This window comes from Artibeus jamaicensis, unplaced genomic scaffold (genome assembly GCF_021234435.1).
Source record: "Artibeus jamaicensis isolate MK-2021 breed Jamaican fruit bat unplaced genomic scaffold, CSHL_Jam_final scaffold_1964, whole genome shotgun sequence".
NCBI lineage: Eukaryota > Metazoa > Chordata > Mammalia > Chiroptera > Phyllostomidae > Artibeus > Artibeus jamaicensis.
In genome coordinates, this window is record NW_026522030.1 from 24,972,086 (window position 1) to 24,988,765 (window position 16,680).

The following is a 16,680-nucleotide window of genomic DNA, read 5'->3' on the forward strand; positions in this document are numbered from 1 at the left end:
GCGAGCGAGACAGACCACGCAACCCAGGGTTCCAGTGTGGGGGGAAAAAGCTGCAAAACCTCTGTAAAAACCTGTGGGGGTTGCAGTGGTGGGAGAAATTACCAGCCTTACAGGAGAGTTTGCTGGAGAGACCGCCAGGGTCCTGGAATATACATAAACCCACCCACCCAGGAATCAGCACCAGAAGGGCCCAATTTGCTTGGGGGAAGTGAGGGAAGTGACTGAAATGTGGCAGAGAGCAGAGCAAGCACCATTGTTTCCCCTTGGACCCCGGCCCTACATTCAGTGACACAACCCAGTGAAATGGGTTGCTCTGTCCTGGCAAATACCTAAGGCTCTGCCCCTTACTACATAATAGGTGTGCCCAAACAGAAATATGGCATAAAAGAAAGAACAGGTCAAAGCTGGAGAAAAAGCTAAGCAACAAGGAGATAGCCAACCTATCAGATACTGACTTCAAAACACTGGTAATCAGGATGCTTACAGAAATGGTTGAGTATGGTTGCAAAATAGAGGAAAGAGTGAAGACTATGCAAAGTACAATAAAGGAAAATATAAAAAGAACTAACAGTGAAGGGAAGGAAACTGGGACTCAATGATTTGAAGCAAAAGGAAAAAAATAAACATTAAACAGAACAGGAAGAGGAAACAAGAATTCAGAAAAATGAGGAGAGGCTTAAGAATTTCTGGGACAACTTGTAACGTTCCAACATCCAAATCATATGGGAGCCAGAAGGAGAAGAGGAAGATCAGGAGATTGAAGAACACTTATTTGAAAACATAATGAAGGAGAACCTCCCTGACCTGTAAAGGAAATCGACTTCCAGGAAGTCCAGGAAGCTCCAAGAATCCCCAGAAAGTTGGAGCCAAGGAAGCATACACCAAGGCACATCATAATTATATTACCCAAGATTAAAGATAAGGAGAGAATCTTAAAAGCAGCAAGAGGAAAGGAGACAGTTACCTACAAAGGAGTTTCCATCAGACTGTCAGCCGATTTCTCAGAAGAAACCTTACAAGCGAGAAGGGGCTGGAAAGAAGTGTTTAAAGTCATGAAAGGCAAGGACCTACATCTAAGATTGCTCTATCCAGCAAAGCTTTTATTTAGAATGGAAGGGCAGATAAAATGCTTCCCAGATAAGGTCAAGTTAAAGGAGTTCATCATCACCAAACCCTTATTATATAAAATGTTAAAGGGGCTTATCTAAGAAACAGAAGATGATCAAAAATATGAACAGTAAAATGACAACAAATTCACAGCTATCAACAACTGAACCTAAAAAACAAAAACTAACTAAGTAAACAACTAGAACAGGAACAGAATCACAGAAATGGAGATCACATGGAGGGTTTTCAGTTGGGAGCAGTGGGGAGAATGGGGAAAAGGTAAAAGGACTAAGAAGCCTAAATGGTAGGTACAAAATAGATCAGGGGAGCTTAAGGGGATAGTATGGGAAATGGAGAAGCCAGAGAACTTGTATGTATGACCCGTGGGTGTGAACTAAGTGGGGGATGGAATACTTGAGTGAAGGGAGGTACTGAGTGGAGGGGGGTGAAGGGGGAGAATTGGACAACTGTAGTAGCATAATCAATAAAACATAATTAAATAAATTTTAGGAAATAACTTGTATTTATTTGTTGTTCTGATGACAGTAAGTACAGTTCTTTTCTGTGCACAAATATTTACCTCATTTTAATTTCCAAAATATTGGAGATGTATTTCATGGTTATGTCAGCTTATACAGCTCAACTGTGACTTCAAATAGGCGAACTACTTAATGAGTTCGAAATCAGTGCTATAAGTTATTTATTGCTGCAATAGAATAATTATTCTTCAGATTCATTCTAAATAATCTAGAATTATGTAGCTTGCTTCCCATTTTACTCTGTTCCTGCATGTATTATTTTCCAAATGATTTCCACTGTTGAAGGCAGTTGACATCTCTGTTTCTTACTTGTTATTAATCTTAATCCTGACATTTTTGTTTAGGGGGTATTGACTTTTTCATATTGTGCTTAACTAGCACTAATACAGTTGTATCAGTAAGAAGACTTCTAAAATTAAGCTGTTTTTAATGGTTTATGACATGGCTTTGGACAAACCTAGGTCTTAATTGCTGCTACTTCATGGGAAAGAAAGGGTTCCTCAGAATTTACATCAGTAGGGTTTTTCCTTGACTTTTATTTGCTACATAAACAGTAAATAAACGAGGAACAGAAATATAGGGTTATATGTAACTCATCTGTACCTGAATAAATCTCGTATTTATTTTAATGGTAGGCTAATATAAAAGTACTCTCATCACTGGTCCCTTTCTCGAAGTTGGAGGGAAGTGGTGACGATCTGGGCAGTGCTTGGTTAGCCTTCGGCAGAATAATTTAGACTGCGAATGGGTGAAACGGTGTCCTTCAGAAAGTAGTGTTTCTTTCACGCTTCTCCCCTTGTGCATTATGGAAATCAGCAATGAACACTTATCTTGTTTACACTGTAAAGCATGCTGGTAGTTGTTCTGTGTAAGGGGTGTTTTTGTTTTTTTTTTTTTCTTTTAGCTATTTCCAGCTCTGGAATTGGAATTTAGTCTCAATTCAACAGATGTTTATTAATCACTTTCCATGTAATAAGCACTTTTCTAGTTGCTTTCTCAAGGCCTGAAATTTAGATTGTGAGGCATTAAAATTTATTTTTGCCTTGTATCTTCACTTTTTACCTCCATCAGGCCCTTTGATGCTTGTTTGTGTTGTCTGTGAAATTGAATGAAACTGCCTTCCCCCTACATGTGAGAATAAAACCTATGAACTGCCACCTAGATATAATGTGGTGTAGTGAAATACTTTCCACTTAGTTGTTAAGCTTTTGGAGGAAAGGAGTAGGTAGGGTGTATTCTGGAACTCATTTCGTATTCAACCCGTAGCACCTTGTCATTGAGTCTCTATTCAAGATGTAATGATGGACTGTATACCAATTTCAAAATTCCTTGAGTGTGTATAAAGAATCTGCAGGCCATGCAAGGTGATTTGGAATTTTAGAAATTCAGTTGATGTACAAAGCATTTTTAGCTCAACATATGTTGGTGATATTGAAAGTCTGGAAAGTAGCCCCAGCCATGTGTTGTGACTGGGAATTGAACAGGCAACCTTTTGGTTTGCAGGATGATGTCCAGCCAACTGAACCATGCTGCCCGGAGCGCAAGTCTCTGTTTATAGAGTATTTAAGTTACACTTTTTACAAACCACCCCCTGAAGTTCTGTTTAATAAAATAACAAGGAAAATCAGTTTTTGTATGTATGAAATAGACAGTGTGTGCTTTTCTATTGCAGAAATCACTTCTCAAGAAGCTCAGTTGCTGCAGGTGGGCAAAAGGGAAAATCCTACTATACAATTACATTCACTGTCAGTTTTCCACATAAAGATGATGTTTGCTACTTTGCTTATCACTATCCATATACATATTCGACTTTACAGGTGAGAACTCACTAAGTTGTATTATAACTATTATTGCGTTACATGTGTGTGTGTCAGATAACAGAAGCCAAAATTGCTTTAATAAGAAAAAGATTTGATGTTGAAATTTTTATGTAATAATACAACATTTGTTGAAAACATTGAAGGGTGTAAATGGCAATGTAGTCTCTTTATTTAATAGAAAGAAATACTAAGGAAATTTGACATAAGCTTTGCTTTCTATCTTTGGGTAGTAATCTACAGGCTCTCTTAAGATTTCATGATTTCCAGATTTTAACTAGATGAGATTTCCAAGTGTTTAATGAGAAGCATTGAATCTGATAGAAAAATATAAGAGTAGCAAAATGTGGGTGTGGTTTAAGTTTTCTGCAGGGAATTTATTTCTTCTAATGGTTGCATATGGAGTCCTAGATCCAGATGCTTAGAATTTGGGGTACAAGAGTTGTTTTATGGGGTACTTGAGGTTTTTGATTATTTGTATTGTAAAACAAAATAAAACAAATAAATTCAAGTAATTACCGTGGTAGGTTCATTCTCAGAAGAGAATATCTCTCATAATCAAAGATCTTGAAGATATGACCAATTTACCCAGAAAGAAACTGGAGCACTATGATTAGGAACAAGCTTCGACATCACTAGAGAGGGGAAAATGGGAGAAAAACACATTCCACAGAGCAGAAAAGATAGCAAGCCTGAGAACACCATGAGACTCACTGTGTTTACAACCTACATTCAGTTGTTGATAGCTGCCCTGGGGGGAACAGGGGTACCAGGTGGAGGGGGGCACATGAAAAAAATTGGGACAACTGTAGTAGCATAATCATTAAAATGTATTTAAAAATGAAAATTAAAATATTACAACCTACAGATGTAAAATCAGAAATCTCTTCATGCTGGATAACATAGCATCAGAATATGGTGCTGTCATTTGTGGGTTTATATGTTACTCTTCTTTAGTGATGTGTACCTTTTTGGCATATTCTGATTCCCTTACTTTCTTTTAACTCCATGACCTTTTCCAGGCATTTGCATTGTTTCTTGCTTGGACTTTTGCCAACCTTTTTCTAACTGGTGACCTAAAGGTGACTTTTATCCCCTTTCCTCTTTATCTGTATTTTTTCCACACCGTAGCTCTTGGAAGCTATGGAAGAAGCCTTGGAAGAAAGGCTCTTGGAAGGCAAATCTGGTCATATAACTCCCCTGCTTAAAATGCCTTTGTGATTTCTGTAGCCATTTGTACAAAGTCTAAAATTCTTACTGTGGTTCATTGTCATTCCTTTACTGTCTGACACAATTTTTTCCATTTCCACACACATACTGTGTGAGCCATTATTTACTTAATATTTATTATTTAATAGACTAAAATAATTTACTCTTTAAAGTTTATCCTTATCCTAACTTAACATCCAGGAAATGATGGATTTAATGGGCAGACATTTTTCTAACTCACAACTAAATATGTACCTATTACATCCTTTGAAGCTCATCTGTGTATTACTTGGCTACATGGACACCCTTTAGGGAAACTGGCCTACCAAGCCCTTCCTTCTGGGCTGAATTCTGTCTCACTGTTGCTTTTTGGTGTGGCTGTGATGAATGCATTTCAGTTCTTTGAAATGCCCTCAATTCTTTTTTAGTTTGTGTTCTTCCTACACTTTCCTTTGTTTATAGCACACTTCTTTTGCCCTTTTCACTCATCCTTTGAATCGCAGCTTCTTTGTCCTTTTCACTCATCCTTTGAATTGCAGTTTAAAAGTAACTTTTTTTCAGGAGAACTTCTCTCACTGCCCAGACTCAGCTGGGCTCCCCTCCCCTTATTACAAGCTATCACAGTACTCTGCATTGTCCCTAGGGCAGGGTCCATTTATTCATCGATATAGTCTCAGTGCCTGGCACAGTTTCTGGCGCAGAAATTGTGACCACACAGTAAATAGTGATTCTGTGAATGAGCATTGGCAAAAGTTTGGAAACCAGCTAAGTGTCTCAAAATGAGGGATTGAATGATTTATATTTGGTATGACACTATACCATATCATTAGTACGTGATTCATAATTATGAACATATACATGTATGTATAAATTAGTAAGTGATAAAAGGTTATAAAAAGGCATGTGCAATTACAGTTTTGTTAATATACATTGGCACTTGTTAGTAGTAATCTAAGTGATGCAATTATGAGTGTTTAAAATTTTTTCTTTGTACTTTCTGCATCTTCCAGACATTTCACAATGAACCTATGTTAATCTTGAAGTCAGGAAAATTTGTTAAAAAATTTGTGCAACATAATTTTTATTCTGCATATTGTAGGCCTACAGTCACAATGTCAATGTTCAGAAGGCTTTGAGAACCAAAAGCTTTTTTATAATCCCTTTGACAGCAAAGCCTGGCCTAAGTTGATGTGAGCTTATTTAGCATATCAATTCCACTTAGAATTGATGCTTTATGTGTTTTGCTGTAGAAAGAACAATGTGCTTATACAGCCTGCTGTCGCTGACCCTGTGGGGGTGTTGCATGTTCAGTGGTGTATGCACTGTACCTCTCCTCTTTCTTGAATTCCTCAAATACTGATGTTTGAACTACATCTGGCCCCCGAGGGTCCCAGAGAAGGGATTAGGAATCTGGTTGACTTAAAAAAATGTTTTTAACTGAATTTATTGAAGTGACATTGGTTAATAAAATTATATAGGTTTCAGGTAAACTTCTTATACATCATCTGTGTATTGTTTCGTGTTCACCACCCCAGGTCAGTTCTCCTTCCATCACCATTTATCTCCCCTTTACCCTCTTCTCCCTCTCCCCGCCCCCTTCTCCCTCTGGTGGTCACCATCCTGTCTGTGTCTGTGAGATACTTTCTTTCTTCTTAATCCCGTCACCTTTTCCACCCAGCCCCCAACGCCCTCACAGCTGTCAGTCTGTTCTCTGTACCTGTGAGCCTGTTTCTATTTTGTTTGTTGGTTTATTTTGTTCACGAGATTGACTTTTAGTTATGTGGATATCTAGATGCATTCATTTCTGTTTATCACAGGGAGTTTTTAAGTAATTGTATATTTTTACGTTTTATCCAGATGCATCTTCAAAAATTGGAATCGGCACACAACCCTCAGCAAATCTATTTTCGAAAAGACGTGCTATGTGAAACCCTGTCTGGGAACAGCTGTCCTTTGGTGACTATAACAGCAATGCCAGAATCTAATTATTATGAACACATCTGTCAGTTCAGTAAGTCTGTCTTTGTCACTCAAAATCCCAGTCATTCTTACTTATTTTTCTTTGCTTTATGTATATTTTGTAAGGGCACTGGCACTGGGAGTAGGCATCCGAAGTCTCGGTCCTGTCACTGCCTAATCCTGGGCCTGCTTCTGGGCCTCAGTCTCCTTACCTGGAACTGGGTGAGCCCCGTGACATGACCTCCACCGTCTCTTTTGATACTAATTCTCTGTAGTTCTTATCCTTTGCAAGTCATACCCAAGGTGCATTATCACAAATTATTTTAAGAGTTTAATGTAATAATACCATCAGTTTAAAATTTATAGCTAGTTTTATTTATAAATAAAATCACCAGAAATTTGATGCTAGTGCTGAATAGCTACTTGATTTTCCCTGCCATTTATTTTTTTTAAAGTTGCCTCAAATGTACAGCTGTGATAGGAAAAAAGGAAACTTTTAATTTTAATGAAAAGGTTGAGTATTTTCAGAAAAGAGAAAGAGCTTGCTGTGAATAAAAATAGGAGCAGGTGAGCCGGGTGTTATTTTCAGAGGGGTTTGTCTGTGTGTGTAGTGAAAACACTGTTCTCTGTACATCTCTGAGCTCATATACCTTTTTTCTGTCCTTATAATAGTGATTATAAAACAGGGATAAGAGAATTATTTGTATGATTAATGAAAATAAAATGCACCTTGTGGCAAAAAACAAAACAGGGATAAGATTATATTTTCCTCCTTTTCCCAGTGACTTTATGAAAGTATTTATATTTAAAACTTCCTCCACTACTTATTCTTTATAAAGCCAAAATTGTATTAAAGAACTAGTTTTATATGCTAGATTAGTCATATGGAATTAAGTGACTCAAATGGTATTTGTTGATTAATGATTATATTATGAACTCCTTCAGGACATGGCCTACGGGGGTTTCATTTCTGTTTCCTCTCTAGGGCCTAGTACAGTGCTTGTGTATCGTAGGTGCACGGTGAGCTCTACTGTGACTTTGTATCAGAATTCACATTTGAGTAGAAATGTTTCTGAAGCCCCAGAGTCAAACATCGTACAAGCCTTTAATAGCTGTTCGTTTTAATTTGAGATTTTATGTGTGCTTCAGGAAATCGCCCTTACGTGTTCCTATCCGCTCGGGTCCATCCTGGAGAAACAAACGCGAGTTGGGTGATGAAAGGAACCCTGGAGTACCTCATGAGTAGCCACCCGACGGCCCAGAGCTTACGGGAGTGCTACATCTTTAAAATTGTCCCCATGCTAAATCCAGACGGTGTCATCAACGGAAAGTAAGTGAAGCAATAGTTACAGAAGTACTATAGCTTGTTGTGGTGGTCCTGAATAAAATCATTGAAATAATATCATCCAGGGCAAATTTGGAAAGCAAATCTAGGGATTTTTCTAGAGCAAAGAAATTTTTGGTGTGGAATTCATTTAAGTTTTTTTTTAAATGAAAATATATTTTGTATATTAGTAGTATGGCATTGAAAATTCTGTATGGCATTGAAAATTTCATGAGAAAATGATTTCATAAAATGTATATCTTGCTTGAGTTATTTTAGGAAAGTCACAGTGTCAGGATACAAGAAAGATTTTTTTAACATATCCTTTTATATTCCTTTCTTTTTCAATTTTGTCAGTGATGTGATCTTAGTTTGTGGTAAAATTTAGAATCTTCTGGGATCTCTTTCACTGATACAGAGTGTTGGCTCTGTCTGCTGACTTCTTCCTGATATGAGGAAGTGTAGTTTCTGACGAGGAATTCTTTAACCTGGAGATACTAGAAGATACCGCTTTTTAAGAGAAGGTAGCTTATCGTTCGTGTAGTTCATTTATTATGGCAATTAGACAAGGTCTTTTTAGTGCTTCTGAAAGATGGGATTTGACATACGAATCTCCAAAACTGTGAGGGTACCATATTTTATTCAATAAATGTAACATGAACCTTTCCCATATTTTAGGAAATTTTTCAATAAAAAAGGGGTAATTTATTTTTAGATAGGTTATGGTAATGAAACTACAATAAAATTTTGTGTCTTGTTTTAATTCAGGAATATATTGCCCAGTTAGAATTGTTTGTATTTCTGTTATTACTTTCTGTTTGCTTAAATTTATGTTCAATGCTTTATTTTTTTTTGTTCTTTTTTTTGTTCAATGGCTTTAATACTTAATACCTATGATTAAATGCAAATGTATTTGAATTTTTACAAGAACGTATACTTTTCCATATAGTTATCTTAGGAGTTCCCAGATAGCACTTCTAATAATAACTAATACAATCAAAATATAAAATGTTAGTAAAACAAATGATTATTATATATCCAGAATAGAATATATGACCATTAATTTTTATAGAGTAGGAAATAAAATCCCAGAATTGAGAATTAATTTTTTCTATAGCTTGAAAGTTTTGATTTCTAATCTGAAAGCTTTCCACTTTTAAATGCATGTAACACAGGATCTTGGACGTAACAGATGCTTAATAAATGATTATTTAATGAGGAAAAAATGGATTTAGTTGAACCTACCATTTACACCTATTTGACATATTTAGTGGAGTAGAATCATAAAATTAAATCAAGTCTACATAAGGATTTATTGAGACCCGTGTCTGTCTGTCACTGTGCTCACCTGTGTTCAGCCACCGCTGTTCTCTGAGTGGAGAGGACCTGAACAGACAGTGGCAGAGTCCGAGTCCAGACCTGCACCCTACAATTTACCACACCAAGGGGCTGCTGCAGTACCTGGCTGCAGTGAAGCGCATACCGCTGGTAAGTGGAATATTTGTGCTTTGTATAGTCAGAGACACCGTTTTATTAATTATTGACTTAGCATTTTGTACATTATTTTCTGGTAATAACCGCTAAGCGTTAATTTCAGAAACAGCTTCTTTAAAATACCTTTCTTTTTCCTATCAGTCACTTGTGTATTAATTATGGTATCAGATTAGTACAATGTATTCATATTCTTATTTTATCAGATTTAATTTGTATAATTCTCATGAGCACTTTACTTTTTTTTGCTTATGAATATTGGCAACTCCTAGTTGTAAGTTTCAGGTATTTAATGTCACTGTTTGAACAGCACTAAAATACCGTATTTTTCAAATTCTCCAACTAGTAGATGTTCATGTCTGAACTCTTTAGTCAACTCTGAAACTGGTAAGTTTCGAGTACGCACACGAGGGCGAGACTCCGCAGAACTGTGGACGGAGCTGCGTCTGTTTTCAGCAGCTTTTGTTTAGCATGTTTCAGTCTATTAGTATTTCAAGGAGTTAATTTTCCTTTCGGAAATGTAGAAACACTTTGCAGAGCAGTAAAACTGGCACGTGAGTCAGTACTTCATCTTTCATTTGTAAAATAATACTTTTAAAAATTAAATTGAAACCATTTTAATGCTCTTAAAATTAAATTGAAAGGCATTTTTACGTTTTTTTAAGTAAGATAAATATTTTAACAGCCTTTGGGGCAGTGATAACTACAGTTGTAGATTTGACCTATAATTGATTTTATTATTTTTTGAAATGGAGAGTATCCCTGACCCACGTGGCTCAGTTGCTTGAGCATCATTCTGCAAACTGAAAGGTCACCAGTTTGATTCTCGGTCAGGGCACGTGACTGGGTTGGGGACCTTGTCCTGGTTGGGGCGTGTGTGAGAGGCAGCCAGTTGATGTTTCTTGCACACATCAATGTTTCTCTCATCTTTTTTACTCTCTCCCCCTCTCTGTAAGATAAGTATATAAATAAAATATTTTAAAAAAATAAAATGGTGTATACTAGATATAAAGGAAAGATTGGAATTCATGCCTTGATGCAGTACTTGCAGAAGACTTTCTAGCCCTTCTAGTAATCATAGATTTCTTTCCAAAATTCAATATTACTATTTTTATTGATCCTGCTTGTTACATGGTGGCTCAGTTACAGTAAAAGGACAAAGGAACACAGACCCGTTTATTGGCTAATAGTAACTAGATTTATGTGACATTCTATGCATTTGAAGGTTTTTAATTCTTAAAATATATGATCTTTTCAAGGTTTATTGTGACTATCATGGCCACTCCCGAAAGAAGAATGTGTTCATGTACGGCTGCAGCATCAAAGAGACAGTGTGGCACACCAGCGCGAACGCGGCCTCCTGTGATGTGGTGGAGGACGTGGGATACAGGGTAATTACCACGGAGAAGCCAGGGCTCGTGCACTTCACACACGCATGCGAGTGCAGGAATGATCTCACATACGAGTGACTCAGATTCAGTTCATGTTGTCATTTTGCCATTACTGTTTCACGTGTTTCTTCTAATTTTTTCTTGCGTTTCACATTTAGAATTTTAATGTATTCAGAATTTGTTTTATATGAGATGTGGAATCTAATTTTAGTTTCTCCATCTATAACCATTTATTAGACAGTATATCCTTCCTCTGCCGATTTTATAAAGCCGTCTGTTGCGTACTGTGTTTCTGCATTTACGGTGTGCTGAGGACTGAAATGAGATCTTACTGCTTCAAGTGCCGTGTGCTTTCCTTTTTTTTAAAAATGCTTTATTTAAAAATGCTTTCTTTTTAGAGAGAGGGGAAGGGAAGGAGAAAAAGAAGGAGATAATCTCAATGTTGCCTCTTGCATAGTTTCCATTGGGAACCTGGCCCGCAACCTGGCTCCTCCAAACCCCTGACAACCACTGATCTCTTTGTTTCCATAATTTTACCTTTTCTAGAATGTCTGTAGTTGCAATCATGCAGTATGTACTCTTTTCAGACTGACTTCTTTCACTTAGTAGTATGCATCTGTTTCCAATATGTTTTTTCTTTTCAAAATTCAGTAAGGTATGGTTCCCGATTGAAGAAGTTGCACTTTGACTCAATATATCTTGGTATATCAAAAAGATATGCATCGGGAGTACAATAAGTGTTCTAAAAGATTGCTCTGTACTCCAATTTTCCCTAGGGTGCTTTTGGCAAGGACAAAAGAGACCCACCCGAGTTGATGCTAATATTTGTCAGCACCTGGAATGTAGTTCTTTTTTTTAAAATATATTTTATTGATTATGCCATTACAGTTGTTCTATTTGCCCCCTTCATTCCCCTCCCCCTGCACACCCCCTTCCCCACCATTCCCCCCTTTAGTTTATGACCACGTGTCTCAAGTTCTTTAGATTCTATATTTCCCATACTATTCTTGCCCTCCCCCTATCTATTTTCTATCTATGGTCTATGCTACTTATTTTCTGTACCTTCTCCTTCTCCCATTCCCCTGTTGCTAACCCTCCATGTGATCTTCATTTCTATGGTTCTGCTCCTGATCTAGCTGTCCTTTTAGCTTGCTTTTGTTTTAGATGTGGTTGTTAATAACTGTGAGTTTGCTGTCCTTTCACTGTTCATATTTTTTATCTTCTTTTTCTTAGTTAAGTCCCTTTAACATTTCATATAATAAGGGCTTGGTGATGATGAACTCCTTGAATTTGATCTTATCTGAGAAGCACTTTATCTGTCCTTCCATTCTAAATGAAAACTTTGCTGGGTAGAGCAATCTTGGTTGTAGGTCTTTGGTTTTCATGACTTGGAATACCTCTTTCCAGCCCCTTCTTGCCTGTAAGGTCCCTTTTGAGAAATCCGCTGACAGTCTGATGGGAGCTCCTTTGTAGGTGACTGTCCCTTTATCTCTTGCTGCTTCTATAATTCTCTCCTTCATTTTAATCGTGGCTAATGTAATGATGATGTGCCTTGGTGTGTTCCTTCTTGGGTCCAACTTCTTTGGGACTCTCTGAGTTTCCTGGATTCCCTGGAAGTCTATTTCCTTTGACAGAACAGGGAAGTTCTCCTTTATTATTTGTTCAAATAAGTTTTCCACTCGTGGCTGTTGCTCTTCCCCTTCTGGTACCCCTATAATTCAGATGTTGGAACATTTAAAGATGTCCTGAAGGTTCCTAAGCCTCTCCTCATTTTTTTGAATTCTTGTTTCTTCGTCCTTTTCTGTTTGGTCATTTTTTTTCCTCTTTCTGGTCCACTCCTTTGATTTGAGTCCCAGTTTCCTTTCCATTACTATTGGTTTCCTGTGCATTTCCATTCATTTCAATTAGTTTAGCCTTCATATGTTCCTCTAATTTGTGACTAAAATCAACCAGTTCTGTAAGCATCCTGATCACCAGTGTTTTGAACTATGCATCTGAAAGTTTGGCTATTTCTTCATCACTTAGATTTATCGGCTCTGGGGCTCTGAGTTGTTCTTGTGCCATGTTTTGATCTGTTCATGCCAGATATGTATAAGGAGCAGAGCCTTAGGTGTTCACCCAGGTCGCTGGTTTGTGTTGCTGTATGTGGGGTGGGTCAGAGAGAGGCCACCCAGGTCGCTGGCTTGTGACGCTGTATGTGGGGGTGGGGTCAGAGAGGGACAATGGCAGTCCCCTCTGCCGCTTCCTGCCACTGGGCCCTGCACGGTCTGTCTCACCACTTGCTCCTTCACTGGCTTATCTGCGCGCAAATGTGTGACCGTGGTCAGCCCTCAGTGGCTCCGCCCACTTGTCCACACCTGGGATCCGCCCACAGCTGCCAGCGTGCACGTGTCTCACACCTGGGTGTGTCCGGTGGATCTTTTCTGCCCGACCCTGGTCTGCTGCTGTCTCTGCCCCTCTTACCAGTTTGGCTGAAGGGTTCGTTGTTGTCAGACTTCCGGATAGTTCAATTTTCTGTAGTTTGGCTGCGTTTTTGTTGCTAAAACTTTGTTGTTTTTAAACTTGGTTGTGCGAGAAGGCACAGTGCTTCCACCTACACCTCCATCTTGGCGGAAGTCCTCCATGTGCTTCCCTTTTTCTCCCAGAGCCTCTCCTGCTGAATTGGTGCCTAAACAGGGACCACGGGTTATTTTTCAGAAAATGTTTCAGTAACATACTACTACTGTCCACAGAACTTTGAAGTACATTTTCTGTTTGGTTCTCTCTCTTCCCCTTTTCCAAATAAATAAAATGACGGAAACACTCCAGGAATACAAAGTCGTAATTGAAAGTCATCTCTCAATTAATTACTAAGTAATCAGTTTTACCATTCTGAACACATTCATTCATAAATCTATATGTAAAGTACATGTGTGGTTTTTTGCAGTGTTTCACAGCAACTTTTTAAAAAAATCCTCACCCAAGAATATGTGTATCGATTTGAGAGAGAGAGAGAGAAAAACATCGATATGGGAGAGAAAAATGGAGAGGTTACCTCCCGTATGTGCCCTGACCTGAGATCGAACCTGCAGCCTTTTGGCGTGTGGGACAACGCTGCAACCAGCTGAGCCACCAGCCGGGGCAGCAGCTTGTTTTCTCACACAGTGTGTGTTGGCCATCTTTCCTGGTCCTTGTACGGAGACCTGTTTCAGTCTTTTTGACAATTACACAGGATTTCATCATGCATTTTTGTTCTTATTGTACGGATGTACTGAAGTTTGTTTATGGAGTCATTTCCTCTTGGTGGCCATTTGATTAGTATTGTCTAGTTTTCCTTTATAAAGTTTATACAAATTGATGTTTCCCAATTTAATGAATGATAGTGCTATTTCTCCACACCCTAATCACGTAATACTGTTGTCCTTGCCAGGTAAAAAGAAAAAATCTGATGTTTTAGTTTGTGTCTCTATAATTTTGTGGTCAAATATTTTTTTCATCTACTTGTCCAATTATAATTTTTCTCTTTTGTAAAATAGCCTTTTCTCATATTCTCTGCTTGCTTTTTTGCTGGTGGTCATCTAGTTATTGTTTTTGAAACTTTATAAACACAAAATACTTGTGTTTTACAAGTATTTTAAGAATTTTATTTGTTTATGATGTGTAGTAATTTAAAATTTTATCTTATTTGTTGAATATTTAAAAAAATGGCATCTGGTTTTGGAGGCTTAGAAAGAATTTTCTCATTCCAAGATTTAAAAATATAGTTCTCTGTTTACTGTTTTTAGTTTTGTTTTAAAGTTTTACATTTTTTTAAATACAGTCTAGAAGCCTGTATTTTTTTTCTAACTTTTTAAAAAAGATTTTATTTATTTATCTTTAGAGAGGAAGGGAGGGAGAAAAGGAGAGAAATATTGATGTGTGGTTGCCTCTCATGAGTCCCCTGCTGGAAACTGGCCTGCAACCCAGGCATGTGCCCTGACTGGGAATCGAACCACGACCATGTGGTTCACAGGCCCGCGTTCAATCCACTGAGCTACACCAGCCAGGGGTTACATTTAAATTCTCAATCTAATTAGAATTTAATTTAATGAAGGGTGTCTGTAGCTTGTCTCTCGATGACTGTCCAGTTGTGTCAACATTAGTGGATGATCAGTGTTTTCTGAGGTAATAATTTAACAGATAATAATAATAACAGTTAAATAATTTAACTAAATTTAACAGATACTTTGGGTTCTAATTTTGAACCAGATATATTTCTGTCTGGAGGTATATCTGTTCCTACTCCAGTATCACAGTTTCCTTTAACCTTAGATATGTAATTTAGGTTAGTATCTGTTGGATTATTTCTCTAGTCACAGCCTTTTCTCTCATAGTTCCCCAGGGTGTGTTCCCATATTTATACTTTCGGGTGAATTTAAGAATAATTTTAAGTTGTAAAAAATGTGGGCATTTTTTATTATGATTGTCTTAGCTTTAGTAATTAATTCGGGATGATCGATACACACAAATCTAAATTTCTTCATTATAATGAAGAAATTTAGTAAACGTTTCTTCATGTTTAATGTTTTTTTCATATTTTTCAACATGGTTTTTCTTACATGGTTTTATTCTATTTGTTGCTACTCTAAATGTGATAGTTTCTTCCATTCTATTTTCTGACCATTTGTCTAGGAAAGCAGAAAATTCTAAATTACTAAGAGAATTATTTTGATGTGACCCTGCTCTAATGACTGCGCTTTCATGAAAAATTTTAAAGAATAAAACATTTAACAATTTTTAAAATGTCTTGAAATACTCTTTTATCATCATCTTTGCAGACTTTGCCTAAGATACTGAGCCATATTGCGCCAGCATTTTGCATGAGCAGCTGTAGCTTCGTAGTGGAGAAGTCTAAAGAGTCCACAGCACGCGTGGTGGTTTGGAGGGAGATAGGAGTACAGAGGAGCTACACCATGGAGAGCACTTTGTGTGGCTGTGACCAGGGAAAATATAAGGTAAAACATTTCAGGATTTCTAGCCATAAAAAATTATTTGTAGACTTTCTTTATGTTTAGAATCCAGTGCTTTTCAAGTATATATTCAATAGTACATTTCTTATACTGAGTTATATGTAATTTGTAATAATGAAATTGAATCATATGTAGTCTTAAAAACATTTAAAAAATTTCTCTGAACTAAATAGCTTGCTTTGGATTCTCACAGTCTTTTTTTTTTTTAAATCAATTTATTTTATTGTTAGAGAGAGGGGGAGGGAGGGAAAAAGAGAGGGAGAGAAACATCAAATGGTTGCCTCTCACATGTCCCCAACCGAGGACCTATCCTGCATCTGAGGCATGTGCCCTGACTGGGAATTGACCAGGTGACCTTTCTGTTTGCAAGCTGATGCTCAATCCACTGAGCCACACCAGCCAGGGTGGATTCTCACAAAGTCTTGAGTCTACTTATATTCAAAATTTTTAAGAAATCATACTGTGATACACATTTAAATACTGCACAGTAATTTACTTCTGACCAAAGTGGAGGCATAGGTAGACACTCTGTGCCTCCTGACACAAACAAATGAAGAACAACAACAAATTTAAAAACCAAAAACAACCCGAACTGACAGAAAATCGAACTGTAGGGAAGTCCAACAACCAAGGAGTAAAAGAAGAAATATTCATCCAGACCAGTAGGAGGGGCAGAGATGTGCAGCCAGGTGGAGAGGACACTTGGCAAGGCGGCGGCTGGCTGTTCCACGTTTGCATGTGGATAAACCAGGAGGAACAACTGGTAAGCGAGACAGACTGCACAACCCAGGGTTCCAGTGCAGGGAAATAAAGCCTCAAAACCTGACTGTAAAAACCTGTGAGGGTTCAGGCAGC

The 16,680-nt window shown here is 37.6% G+C and overlaps 1 protein-coding gene across 13 annotated transcripts in view; it reads left to right on the plus strand.

Annotated features, from left to right (window-relative positions):
* The window catches only part of AGTPBP1 (ATP/GTP binding carboxypeptidase 1), a 210,445-nt gene that overhangs the window by 172,923 nt on the left and 20,842 nt on the right, over positions 1–16,680 (plus strand). For all 13 annotated transcript variants that reach the window (XM_053656359.1, XM_053656357.1, XM_053656356.1 and 10 more), the window contains 6 exons: positions 3,319–3,463; positions 6,530–6,683; positions 7,781–7,961; positions 9,314–9,443; positions 10,706–10,837; positions 15,634–15,810. In XM_053656359.1, coding sequence (XP_053512334.1) covers positions 3,319–3,463; positions 6,530–6,683; positions 7,781–7,961; positions 9,314–9,443; positions 10,706–10,837; positions 15,634–15,810 — 919 coding nt within the window. The remainder of the gene's footprint in view (positions 1–3,318; positions 3,464–6,529; positions 6,684–7,780; positions 7,962–9,313; positions 9,444–10,705; positions 10,838–15,633; positions 15,811–16,680) is intronic.